The sequence below is a fragment of the Panulirus ornatus genome, chromosome 20 (assembly GCF_036320965.1).
Source record: "Panulirus ornatus isolate Po-2019 chromosome 20, ASM3632096v1, whole genome shotgun sequence".
Classification (NCBI taxonomy): domain Eukaryota; kingdom Metazoa; phylum Arthropoda; class Malacostraca; order Decapoda; family Palinuridae; genus Panulirus; species Panulirus ornatus.
Window position 1 is genome coordinate 2332590 of NC_092243.1, and position 16939 is coordinate 2349528.

The 16939-nt window shown below is 41.7% G+C and overlaps 1 protein-coding gene across 3 annotated transcripts in view; it reads right to left on the reverse strand.

Annotated features, from left to right (window-relative positions):
- f (espin protein forked) overlaps positions 1-16939 on the reverse strand; it is a 410656-nt gene that overhangs the window by 181436 nt on the left and 212281 nt on the right. The window contains exon 1 of one of the 3 annotated variants that reach the window (XM_071674482.1): positions 6370-6911. The exons of the other annotated variants lie outside the window; for them this stretch is intronic. Coding sequence (XP_071530583.1) covers positions 6370-6650 — 281 coding nt within the window. The 5' untranslated portion in view covers positions 6651-6911. Of the gene's footprint in view, positions 1-6369; positions 6912-16939 lie in introns of those variants that run through there. 3 annotated transcript variants of the gene reach the window in all.

Below are 16939 nucleotides of genomic sequence, written 5' to 3' on the forward strand. Positions count from 1 at the left end.
CCCGTCATGAACACAGACGATCTCTAACACACAACAAAAGGTAACAAAGCCGACGGGAAATTAAGAAGGTAAGCCATACACACACACACACACACACACACACACACACACACACACACACACACACAGTCTCACAACAACAGGTAAAAGGAGGGAAAACCTGTATTCATGAAGGGTAATGCGTGACCCAGAGACAAAGGCGCCTTTGTGATGGAGAGAGAGAGAGAGAGAGAGAGAGAGAGAGAGAGAGAGTCTAACTTCAGTATCTCCACATGGGAAGCATAGCTAACCTAACATAGTTAAGTTCTAGAGTTTAAATATTTAAGTCCACAGTTCAACTTTACATTAGGTATAAATATGTCCTCCTTTCTCTTTATCAGGAATAATCTATAACATGAAGCTGGGAGTATTATATATGTGACATAGAAGAACATATAGGTGCTACAGATGAACATATAGGCGCCACAGAGGAACATATAACTGCCACAGAGGAACATATAGCTGCCACAAAGGAACACATAGCTGCCACAGAGGAACATATAGCTGCCACAGAGGAACATATAGCTGCCACAGAGGAACATATAGCTGCCACAGAGGAACATATAGCTGCCACAGAGGAACATATAGCTGCCACAGAGGAACACATAGCTGCCACAGAGGAACATATAGCTGCCACAGAGGAACATATAGCTGCCACAGAGGAACATATAGCTGCCACAGAGGAACATATAGCTGCCACAGAGGAACATATAGGTGCCATAGATGATCAATTTATGGGTACCTTTGATAAACAAATTCCAGTGATACCATAGATAAAAGAATTGTAGGAATAAATTCCTCCTGTTTCATACATAACGAAAAAATTATATATTCCGAATGATCTACAAAAAGCGTGCTATGCACCAGGTACAGCCTGACGTCTTAGGTAGATATTAGTTCATGAATCATTGGTGACAACAACCTTGTGGTGGTCTTTGTCTCCGGCTATGCTGTAGACCTTGGCAAAAAATGTACTACAATGTTATGAAAACCTCCCGAGGCTAACCTTACTGACGGAGTGAGGGAACCCTGGCAGGAGAGGAGGTGGTGACACGACATATCAAAACTCACAAACACACTGACGTACAACGACATAAACAAGGACAGAGACACAGACATACACAAGCACAAATACAGTCCTACACACACACACTTACACACACACACACACACACACACACACACACACACACATACACACACACACACATACACACACACACACACACATACACACACACACACACACAAACACACAAACACACACACACACACACACATACACACACACACACACACAAACACACAAACACATACACACACACACACACACACACACACAATAACATGGTGAGACACAGCAAGATGAAAAGGCCAGTACGGAGAGAGAGAGAGAGAGAGAGAGAGAGAGAGAGAGAGAGAGAGAGAGAGAGAGAGAGAGAGAGAGAGAGAGAGAGAGAGAGAGAGAGAGAGAGAGTACAATAAAGTCAGAATGAGGTCAGCTCTACACTGTATTTCCGGTCAGTTCCAAACAAAAAAAAAGTTAAGAAAGAAGCTGAGGGTTTAACGCTCACAGTAAGATAACCCAGGTCATGCAGCATGCACAACCAGAGCCATGCAGCATGTACAACCAGAGCCATGCAGCATGTATAACCCAAGCCATGCAGCATGAATAAACACAGCCATGCAACATGTATAACCTGAACCATGCAGCATATACGACCCAAGCCATGCCGCATGTATGACCAAAATCATGCAGCATGTATAACCCAAGCCATGCAGCATGTATATAACCATGACCATAAAGCATGAATAACCCGAGCCATGCAGCATGTGCTGTTCTGGACGAGACTCCACAGCGATCTTGATCACGCAGTATAACGGTATATTTGGCAAACAGACAAAGCAGTTGATGGCCGAACCTGCTAACAGTGCAACACGAATTAATGTGAGTATTTCTTAATTTACCTTCATGCTTCAACCACAGTTATAAGTGAAAACTAGTTTACATTATTATATGATGACAGAGCAGATAGTTAGGAACTAATTCTTGTTTATACATATATATATATATATATATATATATATATATATATATATATATATATATATATATATATATATATATATATATATATATATATTTATATAGTTGACGAGTACTGAACTTTCATTTACAACTTTTCCTTCTCATTTTTTATATCCTTCAAAACCGGTACACAAAATCATCTTCATGAATTTGATTTCCACTCGCAAGCTTGTCAGTGATGGTCTCTCCTACCTCCGGCAACGGACCATCCTGGTTTTCTCTTACCAGTTCACCAAAGCAGGTCAAACCCACGCCCCCAGTTCTTTTAAAACGCAAGTTATACCAAAAAAAAGATTCCCAAAGGAATGGATCACACTGTTTACACATGGTTACAACCAAGTGTCAAGTTCTTTGAAAAAATGAAAAATCTAATCAATTGGATTTTCTTGGTTGAAAATGGTCACGAGTTTGTGTTGTTCCGTGTGTAAGGAAAACGGGTTCCCTGTGTCTCGAGTTTCACCAGGACGTTGTGATGTCGTCTGTATCTGTTAGATCTCGTTCTTACTCTCTCTTTCCTCCCATCCAAACCAGACGGCTCCTCTCTCTCTCTCTCTCTCTCTCTCTCTCTCTCTCTCTCTCTCTCTCTCTCTCTCTCTCTCTCTCTCTCTCTCCACAAAAGAAGACCATTTTAGTTTTTTATACCAATTGGATGAAGTCAATAGTTCTCCCAATAAAGTAATGATACGACAACCAAAGCCCACATCAACATGAAGCCAAGCCACAAACTCGTAAGGTAATATGTCAGGAAGTAGTTATATAACACGAGAGACGTGAACGAATGTAAGAAACGGAGTGACGGAACTGTTGATGTGGACAACAAAAAGAAGGTTTTAAAGAACTGTGATAATAGGTTCAGATGTGATGAAGCCGACCCATGAGTGTATGTATGAGTGTTCACAGACAACATCCCCCCCCCTCTTTGTATATAATCATGTATGGATATATATCTTATGTATATAAAACTGAGAGATAATATTCCTAAGAAATAAACAATGATACAGAGAATATTACCGTACAAAAGTCAGGATTTCCTTCCTCTTTATTTAGAGCTGATAAAGACAGTATAGATTGCCATTAAAAAACTAATTGGATACTTCCCTTTTCTGATGCTATGAATAAAGCAATTTAATCCATAACAGTATGACATTTGCTTCAATTGTTACAGTTGAGTGTGTAAGACATTGCAACCTCGAGAAAATTATATGTAAATCTCAGGAGGTGACATCATCAGTACCTTCGCTTCTGGCATCTTGTGTAGCCTACGATCAGTGATATCAAAATACGCAGACAGTCCGTCATTATCTTAGACGGGAAAAAGAAAACAGAATCGTAGAATAAATGCAGCAATAGTGAAGAGGATTCGGTATAGAAGAGTCAATGTATTATCTTCAGTAGATGAAAAAGACACAGACACCTTTGTGTCTTCGAAATTATCAACTCGAAATCATCAACTCTAGGCTTTCTTGTCATGGACTGAGATCCTCAATGAGGTCAGACCCTGAGTGAAAAAAGGAGAAAAGTAAAAAAGAAAAGTGAGGAAAATAGTGAAGATAAGGCAATTGGTGTTATATAAAAGGATCGACAAATGGTGCTTGTAGAGAATGTATGAAGTCTAACCATCATTCTAGCTTGATAAGGCTTATGGAAATCTGGTCACCATCTGGGATGTGGTTGACGCTACCCAACTCAACCAGAGGATAGAAAGTCAAGAGCCAGGTGGACAAGTGGTCCAGTTGTTGCCATTAATCCCACCTGTAGCGGTTTACGACTCATTACAAAAGTTTATTTACAGAGATTCTCGTGTACTAGTTTCTAAATAATGATACATTAACATTTCAAAGTCATCTAGATAATAATAACAGAATTTATGCCAGTGTTCCGTATTCAATTTTCTATGGATAATCTATTCAAGGTTTCCTGCTTCAAAACCTCTTCATGAAATGAAAAGAATCTCCCTGTGGTCTTATGATAATCTCCCTGTGGTCTTATGATAATCTCCCTGAGGTCTTATGATATTGGAACAATAACCCTCAAATCTCCCTAGTGTTTCATCATACATAAATAATAAGCTTAAACATTTCCACCAATGATTCGTTCAGTGTCACTTTCTCCCTGACTGAAATTTAACTTCTCGCTCCCAAGATCATTTATACGACTGCGCTACGTGCAGCTACACTGACCTTCTTATGATACTTCACTGCATGACGAGGATACACCACCCGACCCTAGACGACCCACTCGTATGATGATAAGTATCACATGATATGAGAGGAATGAACATGAAACTCACCTGCCCCGTGAATTACTAGGTGTGCTTTTCGAAAATACAGAGAAGTTAAGCTGTTCTACCATGGCACACACACACACTCACACACACACACACACACACACACACACACACATATATATATATATATATATATATATATATATATATATATATATATATATATATAGTTACATATTTATACATATGATTGTAAAAAAAAGTAATGCACTCTACTCAATATTTGATTAGTATAAATGCAAAAAATATGACCTACTATGTTTCTACTGTCACTGATGCATACGATGTAATGTTATCTACAATGATATTTTAAGTTAGCTGATACAATTGGCAGAAATCATTATCAAAATCTTCAAAATATTTCAGTAAGAGAGAAAAGATCACTGGAGGATATGCAAGTGTGCGCTGGGAGAGCAGAGACCAGATCACACAGCGAGCACAAATGGTGGGAATTCTGAGCAGAGGTTCTTCATACTTGACATATGAGACCGTCGTGTGACACATGTTCCGAATCGAGATCTTTACGGTCATGAGACGCAATCTCGACGGAAGCCACCAGTTTAGGGCAGAAGGAATGTGTGTGTGTGTCATTCAGCGTCGAGATGAAATCTCGGCAACACTGCGATGGGATAAGTGCAATATTTCGTCAACACGTCGCTGCTTCTCATTCTGTCTCTAGTTTCTGTTATTTGATGTGCACGGCTGTGTTCAGAATGTGGCCGTGCACGCCTGTGTTCAGAAAGTGGAATCTATGAAGGTTTCAACGTAAAGAAGCAGTTTCGTTCACAGAGACTAATTTACCTCGAAAACAGTTATGTAAATGAACCCCACAAAGACTACAAAACAAGAGAGAGTAATTCAGAAGACGTAGAGACAGAACTACAAAAATGAATCTTTTTCGCCCAAGACGAGAGACAATGAAAAACAAGAATTCTTTGCCTCACGGTGAGTGACGGTGGACCAGTTTAGCCCACGATGATAACAACTTTAAACACAATGTTGGCTCAAGTTGCTGGTGATGTCTGTAAGCCGTAGTACGGACATGCCAAAGGACCCGCAACCTTCAGGAGCCGCAAGCGGACGTGTGTGCTCGCAGACTGCTGCTAATCGTAGCGTCGCAGGCTTGAGGGCTGATGCGAGATAGCAACCTCCCCTGCATTAACGAACGCAGATTCCAGACTTTACGAAAGCAAAATAAAAGGGAATTAAACAAGACATGTGGCTGAGATGGTGAGGGCCAGCATGGGGTCCGCTTCAGTGGCCGGTAATAATGGCTGTCCCCTCCTTCAGCAGGAACTCTGCAAACGTGCTCTGTTGTTCTCGACGCACTGTCTCAAGTTGGTGGGATCAACAGAGATGATGCAACACCTGTCTCCAGGTGGAGGCTTTTGTTAATTTACAGGTGTGTGTGTGTGTGTGTGTGTGTGTGTGTGTGTAGGACTTATGAAGACGTATTCAAAAAGTGAATACTAAAGTCTATCGTATAGGTACGTCTGGGCTGTTGGTGTTTATCTTAAAAGGTGTATCATGAATTATGCGGACATGTTTACACATAAACAATGGGTTTACCTCATTAAATACCTTACCATCAACCATCTGTACAGTATAACCTAACAATGTGCCACAAACCTCCGTACATAACAGCTATAATCTTACCCGACAAACCACGTGTCTCTATTCTAATCCAGTTATAAGAAAGAATAGTGTAAGAAAGAATACGCAACAAACGCGCGATGGCAATCAGCTGTTACTTCACCATCCGCTGAGCTCGATTGCAATCTGGGCGATGATTTCGCTGGATAAACTCCGCCCTAACCTTGACGATCACGGAGAAATTCATAGCATGAAATATGACAAGAAAATTCGTAGTGTGAAATATGACTTAAGACGTTGACGAACAAGCGGACCCAACCTCAAGTATGAGGAACCATCTGACCAACGTTTAAGGTTTTACCTCTTCTCGTCACGAAGGTTCTTGCAGAGGTGAGTCTGCAGTATGGCTGGGGTGAGGAACCTCGGCTCAGGTTCGGGCGAAGACACCGTCGTTGTGGCGGTGTGTGTGGAGGAGGAGAGCGAGATGTGGGACATCAGCTCCACACTGTCCATAGAGCACATGCCGGAGTCTAGGCTGGGCATCTCTCCTCCTCGCTCTAGGGACCTTCCATACCACGACCTCCTCACCCTCTGCTTCTTCTGCGAGGAAGGAGGGTTCCTGATGCTGGCGTTGAGGCTCATGGTGGCACTAGCTCTTGATGCTTCTCTCGTGGGGTTGGGGCAGGGTGCACGTCGATGGTCACCCCCTCAGAACACGATCCACTACCGTAATTTTCTTTTATATTGAATCAACTCTTAAAGTTTTCCGGGTGGAAACATGCGGGAGTGATAGCACTTTAGGCGGAAACAACACATCCACACACACGCCTTCCGACCAAGAAGGCGACCATATCCACCACGAAAGTTTCCTTCTGCGCGCCAGCCTTCCAGGAATAACAGGTCGTGACGTACACACACACACACACACGCGCGCGCGCGGAGGACCTGCGGCCAATGGTGGCTCCTATAAACAACTGAGTCGTCGAACTGGCTACTAGCGGGAGAGACTCACGCCAAGCCGCGCGACACACACACACACACACACACACACACACCGTGAGCGTGTGGGCCAGGGGGCTTTCACCAGAACCTACGCTTTCAAACTCGTAGGAGAAAAGATATTTTCCTCTTCGTCTCTATAACATTGTCTTAGACTACGCTCGCTGGTGTACACGAGATTGGTTCTTCGAGGAGAACAACAGCGTCACTTGGTTCTTTGGACTTTTGGGTGACACTATGAACTTAATTCTCCTCTGGGGAAATAACAATTACGGTCTATAAGCTCATCAAGCCACCCATTCCCTTGAGAATACCTGAGAAAATTTCCTAACGAAAGTACACTTCCTGGTGTGTCACAGACCTGGATATCAAAAATAATTACCAAGAAGGGAAACTTCAGGTCCGTTGTCGCCCCTCATTATTCACTCCGATTGTTGCCATATGCCGCCAGATAGAATCACCGAACCACTTTCATCTCCCTTATTGGAATAACTCTCACTTGTTTACATACTTATACAACAACCATCAAATTATTCATTCTACAAGATAAGAAATACAAGTACAACCACACAAGGACAAATTACGAGGAGCACAATCATACAAGATTGTGATATGAATCTATAAATGTATTATATCATTTATGTTATATCAATCAACCGAGTAATTTATAGCATTACGTGAATGAATACAAGGCATCACCCAATCACTTTGCTGCAAGCTTCTGAAGACGATCAACTTCATTTCCTTATAACAAAAGCAGTTACCTTAATCTCGATTTGTGCAATTAAATCTTATTATCTAAAATAGCGGATATATACCTAAAGTATCTATAAACTCAGAATCCATGCAAGTAAAACATCATAACGATTCATGTTACGTATAGAACATAATCACACACCATATACAGCACACAATACTTTGCGTTATCCATAGAACAGAATCCAACGCCATGTGAGCGTACTGTAGTTCATGTTATCTATAGAACAACCCAACATCTGCAGAGCATATTGTACACCCGGGAGTCGAGCATGTTTCCTCATGCCTGATGATAGCCTGATGATATCTATAAACTCATCCAAGATAACCATTAAGGGTTGATGTGAAATCTATAAAAGATTAAGGAATCGCATGTCTTGTAGTCATCGGCTATTTCCCATCCGTGTCAAGAAATTAGAAAGTATGAAAGGTTTTAACCCAACTTCCGTTTTCTCTCCAGTCATTTTTTTTTTTTTTTTTTTTTTACTCTTTTCTTCGTCGCGTTCATCCGGGCTCATCTTCATAATGCAGGCTTTCTAGTGGGTGACCTTGAACTTTTGTTTTTGCCACAGAGCCCAGTAATCTGGTTAAATTGGCAAGAACAAGCTACGTTTTTTTGTTTTCAAGATACGTAAGACCTGCTCTCGCTCTGAGGTAACTTGTGGTAAGACAATATTGACAAACACTTACTTCAGGGTCTCTCTCTCGATAAGCTGAGCAGCATCGCTCTTCACTGTATTAATCATCAGAGAAAATATCTTGAAAAATCATAAAACTCATTCAGGTAATTATATATATATATATATATATATATATATATATATATATATATATATATATATTTTTTTTTTTTTTTTTTTTTTTTTTTTTATACTTTGTCGCTGTCTCCCGCGTTTGCGAGGTAGCGCAAGGAAACAGACGAAAGAAATGGCCCAACCCCCCCCCCCATACACATGTACATACACACGTCCACACACGCAAATATACATACCTACACAGCTTTCCATGGTTTACCCCAGACGCTTCACATGCCTTGCTTCAATCCACTGACAGCACGTCAACCCCTGTATACCACATGACTCCAATTCACTCTATTTCTTGCCCTCCTTTCACCCTCCTGCATGTTCAGGCCCCGATCACACAAAATCTTTTTCACTCCATCTTTCCACCTCCAATTTGGTCTCCCTCTTCTCCTCGTTCCCTCCACCTCCGACACATATATCCTCTTGGTCAATCTCTCCTCACTCATTCTCTCCATGTGCCCAAACCATTTCAAAACACCCTCTTCTGCTCTCTCAACCACGCTCTTTTTATTTCCACACCTCTCTCTTACCCTTACGTTACTTACTCGATCAAACCACCTCACACCACACATTGTCCTCAAACATCTCATTTCCAGCACATCCATCCTCCTGCGCACATCTCTATCCATAGCCCACGCCTCGCAACCATACAACATTGTTGGAACCACTATTCCCTCAAACATACCCATTTTTGCTTTCCGAGATAATGTTCTCGACTTCCACACATTTTTCAAGGCTCCCAAAATTTTCGCCCCCTCCCCCACCCTATGATCCACTTCCGCTTCCATGGTTCCATCCGCTGACAGATCCACTCCCAGATATCTAAAACACTTCACTTCCTCCAGTTTTTCTCCATTCAAACTCACCTCCCAATTGACTTGACCCTCACCCCTACGGTACCTAATAACCTTGCTCTTATTCACATTTACTCTCAACTTTCTTCTTCCACACACTTTACCAAACTCAGTCACCAGCTTCTGCAGTTTCTCACATGAATCAGCCACCAGCGCTGTATCATCAGCGAACAACAACTGACTCACTTCCCAAGCTCTCTCATCCCCAACAGACTTCATACTTGCCCCTCTTTCCAGGACTCTTGCATTTACCTCCCTTACAACCCCATCCATAAACAAATTAAACAACCATGGAGACATCACACACCCCTGCCGCAAACCTACATTCACTGAGAACCAATCACTTTCCTCTCTTCCTACACGTACACATGCCTTACATCCTCGATAAAAACTTTTCACTGCTTCTAACAACTTGCCTCCCACACCATATATTCTTAATACCTTCCACAGAGCATCTCTATCAACTCTATCATATGCCTTCTCCAGATCCATAAATGCTACATACAAATCCATTTGCTTTTCTAAGTATTTCTCACATACATTCTTCAAAGCAAACACCTGATCCACACATCCTCTACCACTTCTGAAACCGCACTGCTCTTCCCCAATCTGATGCTCTGTACATGCCTTCACCCTCTCAATCAATACCCTCCCATATAATTTACCAGGAATACTCAACAAACTTATACCTCTGTAATTTGAGCACTCACTCTTATCCCCTTTGCCTTTGTACAATGGCACTATGCACGCATTCCGCCAATCCTCAGGCACCTCACCATGAGTCATACATACATTAAATAACCTTACCAACCAGTCAACAATACAGTCACCCCCTTTCTTAATAAATTCCACTGCAATGCCATCCAAACCTGCTGCCTTGCCGGCTTTCATCTTCCGCAAAGCTTTTACTACCTCTTCTCTGTTTACCAAATCATTTTCCCTAACCCTCTCACTTTGCACACCACCTCGACCAAAACACCCTATATCTGCCACTCTGTCATCAGACACATTCAACAAACCTTCAAAATACTCATTCCATCTCCTTCTCACATCACCGCTACTTGTTATCACCTCCCCATTTACGCCCTTCACTGAAGTTCCCATTTGCTCCCTTGTCTTACGCACCCTATTTACCTCCTTCCAGAACATCTTTTTATTCTCCCTAAAATTTACTGATAGTCTCTCACCCCAACTCTCATTTGCCCTTTTTTTCACCTCTTGCACCTTTCTCTTGACCTCCTGTCTCTTTCTTTTATACTTCTCCCACTCAAATGCATTTTTTCCCTGCAAAAATCGTCCAAATGCCTCTCTCTTCTCTTTCACTAATACTCTTACTTCTTCATCCCACCACTCACTACCCTTTCTAAACAGCCCACCTCCCACTCTTCTCATGCCACAAGCATCTTTTGCGCAATCCATCACTGATTCCCTAAATACATCCCATTCATCCCCCACTCCCCTTACTTCCATTGTTCTCACCTTTTTCCATTCTGTACACAGTCTCTCCTGGTACTTCCCCACACAGGTCTCCTTCCCAAGCTCACTTACTCTCACCACCTTCTTCACCCCAACATTCACTCCTCTTTTCTGAAAACCCATACTAATCTTCACCTTAGCCTCCACAAGATAATGATCAGACATCCCTCCAGTTGCACCTCTCAGCACATTAACATCCAAAAGTCTCTCTTTCGCACGCCTGTCAATTAACACGTAATCCAATAACGCTCTCTGGCCATCTCTCCTACTTACATAAGTATACTTATGTATATCTCGCTTTTTAAACCAGGTATTCCCAATCATCAGTCCTTTTTCAGCACATAAATCTACAAGCTCTTCACCATTTCCATTTACAACACTGAACACCCCATGCATACCAATTATTCCCTCAACTGCCACATTACTCACCTTCGCATTCAAATCACCCATCACTATAACCCGGTCTCGTGCATCAAAACCGCTAACACACCCATTTAGCTGCTCCCAAAACACTTGCCTCTCATGATCTTTCTTCTCATGCCCAGGTGCATATGCACCAATAATCACCCACCTCTCTCCATCAACTTTCAATTTTACCCATATTAATATATATATATATATATATATTATATATATATATATATATATATATATATATATATAAGGGTTATAGTGTCCACGTCAAGGCCAGGTATTAAATGCTCTATGAGACAGGGATACAGAGAAGTGAGTAAAGAAGTTGGTATGTTATAGTACAGGAGGAGGTGGAGAACTTGCAGATTGTAGATCACATTGGTTAGAAATGAGAAGGTAGAAATTCTTGCTAGCGCCACTCATACGAGAGCAGAGCCATACTGTCTTGTGTGTGTGTGTGTGTGTGTGTGTGTGTGTGTGTGTGTGTGCTAAACTAATATAACTTGAGGCTGTTAATTCAGAGGGACAATGTATCATAAATCATCATAAGGGGATATACCACCCTGATCCATATGTTTGTCACGGACATATATAGAGCGAAACCAAACAACAAGAGGAAATATGAAACTTCTGATGTGGCGTCCGTATCATCCCCCACGACTTGGTGGGGTGAAAATGACATACTGTACGAAATAGCAAGAGGACGTCCATCAGCTCCCCCCACTTAACATCTTGCCAATATAACATCCTTTCGTAAGATGTTCAAACATTCTACAACGTTCATGCTATAGATCGGTGAGCCGAGCGTGGATGCTTGTCATAACGTAAGAGAAGGTGGAAGACTATGTAGGTAGATAGACATATAAAACCATACCAGAACTCCCATACTTAATGATATGTTACCAACAACTTCAAGTAGTTCTGGCACTTTACGACAGTGGATAAGTAAGGGTTGCAGACCTGTTGACAACAGTGTTTCGAGCGTGTCATTGATGTTGCAAACTGTTCAAGGCTCTGCCACCCACCACCCACCACCACCACACCACCACATCCCCAGCCAGCCACCAGCCACCACCCACCACCGGCACCGCCACACAACTTCAGCCAGCCACCGCCACCTCCTCAGGAACACCTGCTCAACAAAATCTCCTTCGTCACCACTTGTGCAGCCTCGCTTCACGCCCGATGATGCCTGAGATTCGTGTGTAATGACGGTGGTCAGGGAGCCAGTGGTGACGAAGGACCTCCGTGGGAGTTTCCCCGAGACTCGGGTACTGACACACACACACACACACACACACACACACACGCACACACACAATAAACTATGAACGGTAACGGCACAAATATCTGGAGCTGGAGTGTCTTTCAGTCTTCCGGACGTGGGCTGGGCTGGGCTGGGCCGGCGCACGCGCGCTTCCCACACGAGTCGGATAAGAAACTAGAAATTCTACTTAATTCATGATCTCTGTTGTGGAATTTACAGGATCCCTATTGAAAATAATTGCTTATTCTTCATATCTACATTATTCTTGTATTTCATAACTGTCTTTTTTTCGTAATCTATTACCATAAATTGTAAAGATTACGGATGTTTATAATTCATTACTCAAACGGTGTATTTTTTCAGCCAATTTTCTCACACTTAAAGTTCTTTCCTGCCAGGTGGTGCTGCTTTACTAGTAATGTCGGTCTTTTTCTCCTAATCGACAGTGAGTTTTTTCTTGTAATTCATGATATTCTAACCATACTTACCGTGTTTTAATTCTATTCTACGTTTAGTCTCCAAACAGACGATTTTCATTCCATAAACCTTACAATTTTCTTCTTATCAACAATTTTTCCTTGATCCATTATACTGCTCATGTATGACCTGTGTTGTTACACTGCTCTGGTGCAGCTCAAGGTTTGTCATCACAGTTCCTTCTTACCTTTCAACATCAGTGTTTACTGCAAGTTATACGGTGACACACATCGTAACGATGTCTTTTTTTCAATCAACTACGAGTTAGGTCACTGTGGTTTTGGGAGTACAATTATCTCGGAAGTTATTCCTGTCCTCGATGTATTTATTTATAATCTGTTGATCAATTGTTTATCTGTACTTTTTTCTTTGTTCCTGCTTAATTCGTTTCCTTACGTGAGGTGTTGGGTGTTTACTTATGCACTAAGGAACCTTTTCCTCCTGAGGTTGCGACCTGTTAATCCTAAGTTCTAGCTACTTTCTCGAACTTTGCGAGCTTCTCCTCACAAGTTTGGTAACTTTTTCGCCTATTCAATGTACCGGTTCTTGAAAAGCAAAAACCGTTTTTCGTAAGTCAGACATTTTTGTTTGTTCCAAGCCTTCTAACACACATCTGGGCATTTTCTTTAAAGTTATGAACCTTTTCATAAAATTTCATATCCTTTTTTTCTTATGAGACAGACATTTTCTCATATGGTACTCTTATCTAAAAGTTACGGTCCTTATGTCGTATGTTACAGAATTTTTTCTCATAAGTTACGTGCTTTTAATTTTTGTAAGATGTGTTACGAAGCCTTTGTATCGGTAGAAATACTTTACCCAAAAGTTATGATACTTTTCTTATGGATTAATAATCTTTCATTACAGGTAGGACATTTCCTTGAAGTTACCTTTCTCTTCACTGTTAAATTTCTTTACTATGGTATAAAAGTCTACTGAAATCTTTATATAGCATTTTTTTTTTTTCATTTAAAGGAAACTGATTTTCATATATAGTCCCAACGCCCATTGCCTTCATGGCATAGAATCTCCATTTACTCAGTCATTTAAATTCGCTATGCAGCGTGCATGGATTGTGTGTGTGTGTGTGTGTGTGTGTGTGTGTGTGTGTGTGTGTGTGTATGTGTGTGTGTGTGTCAGTGTGTTTGTCTGTTCTTAACACTACCTCGCTAACACGGGAAATGGCGAATAGTTTGAAAGAAATATATATATATATAGAGGATATTCCCTCAAAGGCCCAGTCCTCTGTTCTTAACGCTACCTCGCTATCGCGGAAAATAGCAAATAGTATGAAAAAAAAAAAAAGAATATATATATATATATATATATATATATATATATATATATATATATATATATATATATATATACAAGTAGATGATAGAGATAGATAGATAGATAGATATAGATAGGTATGGATAGTTTTTTTTTTAGATATATATATATATATATATGTATGGTAACCTATGAATATTCCGTTCTAGTATGAAATAAAGAAAAAGTAAAAGACCGTCGTCCAGCAAAACTCTGGATCACGTCGTAAGAAAGGATCGGTTCCGTATGATGGCTGGTCTCATGACAAAAGTATTCACACTTCTTGTGTGTCGAGTTCGCTCTCCCCGTCACATACACACTCCTGAATGGTCTCCTGGATGGACAGCAGGGTGCCAACTATATCTACATAGGTGTCGTGTTTCACGATACCTCGGAAGTACCGCAGCACAAAGAGTTCGTCCTGGCTCCAGTGTTGGACTATTCGTCGAGTCCAGTTGACGTAGTGGCCGCTCATGGAAACCCAGCCGATGCGTTTGAAAGGAAGCAGCATCCACAAGTCGACGAAGAAGGACACGACGCTCACAATGATGAGGACCACGAAGTATACGAACAACATGATGTAGATTTTCTCATACCACCAGTTCAGAGGGAGAGAGCAGCCATAGACCTCGGTGTTGCTGAGGGCGATCTGCATGGTAGGAGTGATTACGCATCTTGATGTGGGAGGGAACACGCGAGAGAAGATATGCCTATAGGTACTCATGTCGCGGGTGTAGGGGAAGTGGAGGATGCTGTTGTAGAAGGTATTCTGAGATGCACTGTCGAGGAGGAATATTGCCAAAAGATCTGCAAGCAAGCAAGTCACGGAAACCTTCAGGGAGGATGCCAACTGCCCACCGTGAGAACCGATGTTCTCATAGCAGTATTTCAGTGCTTTCTCATCAACGACAGATACATCCTCACGGCTGAGGCTCCTCAAGAATACCTCCAAACCCCGATGGCTGACAAATTTCCTGACAAGATGTGGCAGGAACATGGTCACGCAGACAGCGAACAATATGTAAGGATGCCAGGGGTAAGAGAGGATAGATCCCTTCCTGTCCTCCTCGTCGAGATCAATGTAAGAATAGTGGAGGCAGATTTCACCTCTGATGGGGTCACTCACTTCCTCCAGCCCTCCTCCAAGGCTTTTGCAGGAGATTATTTCGTCTGAGAAGTATCCATGGTAGACGGCGAAGAACACTCCCCACAACAGGAAGAAAGTCAGGGGAAAGTGTGCGAAGAGTGCCCAGCTGTCTTGAGGGCTGGGGTACCGTGCTCTCTTGAAGACAAACCTTCTGAAGAAACCTCGTACTTTGTCTACGATGCTGGAGCTGGGGATTCTGCGTGTCATTATGTGATATCTTTTGATTTGTGAAGGGTTGGTTGGCTCTTTGCATGACTTAATATCCAAGATGAGAGCAATATCTATAGTTGAGATGAAAACCAAAGAGACAACACCTAAGAATACGTAATAGTGAAGTTAATGATTTTGCATGACAGAGATAGTGGGGTTACATGGAAACTGTATTACTGTAAAACGCCGAAGTGAAGGGGGTACATAGTTCCTTGTACCCATGTGGTCAACTGCAGTGAGGATAGTACTCCTGTAGTCAACAGTAGTGAAGATATCAAAACCTCGTACTAAAGGGGTATATAGTTCCCCTGTGCTCCCGTTGTCAACAGTAGTGAAAATATCAGAAGCTCGTACTGAAGGGGTATATAGTTCCCCTGTTGTCAACAGAAGTGAAGATATGAAAACCTCATACTGAAGGGGTATATAGTTCCCAATGTGCTCCTGTTGTCAACGGTATTAAGATATCAAAACCTCGTACTAAAGGGGTATATAGTTTTCCCTGTGTTCCTGTTGTCAAAATTAGTGAAATATCAAAACCTCGTACTGAAGGGGTATGTAATATAGCTCCCCCTGTGCTACTGTTGTTAACAGTAGTGAAGATATCAAAACCGTACTGAAGGGGTATATAGTTCCCCCTGTACTCCTGTAGTCAACAGTAGTGAAGATATCAAAACTTCGTACTGAAGGGGTATATAGTTTTCCCTGTGCTCTTGTTGTCAACAGTAGTGAAGATATCAAAACCGTACTAAAGGGTTATATAGTTCCCCCTGTACTCCTGTTGTCAACAGTAGTGAAGATATCAAAACCTCGTTCTGAAGGGGTATATAGTTCCCGTTTGCTCCCTTTGTCAACAGTTAGTGAAGATATCAAAACCTCGTACTGAAGGGGTATATAGTTTCCCCTGTGCTCCTGTTGTCAACAGCATTGTAGATATCTTAACCTCGTACTGAAGGGGTATATAGTTCCCATGTGCTCACGTTGTCAAAAGTAGTGAGGATATCAAAAACTACTACTGAAGGTTATATAGTTCTCCCTGTGCTCCTGTTGTCAACAGTAGTGAAGGTATCAAAAACTCGTACTGATGGGGTATATAGTTTACCCTGTGCTCCTGTTGTCAACAGTAGTGTAGATATCATAACCTAGTACTGAAGGGGTATATAGTTCCCGTTTGCTCCCGTTGTCAACAGTAGTGAAGATATCAAAAACTCGTACTG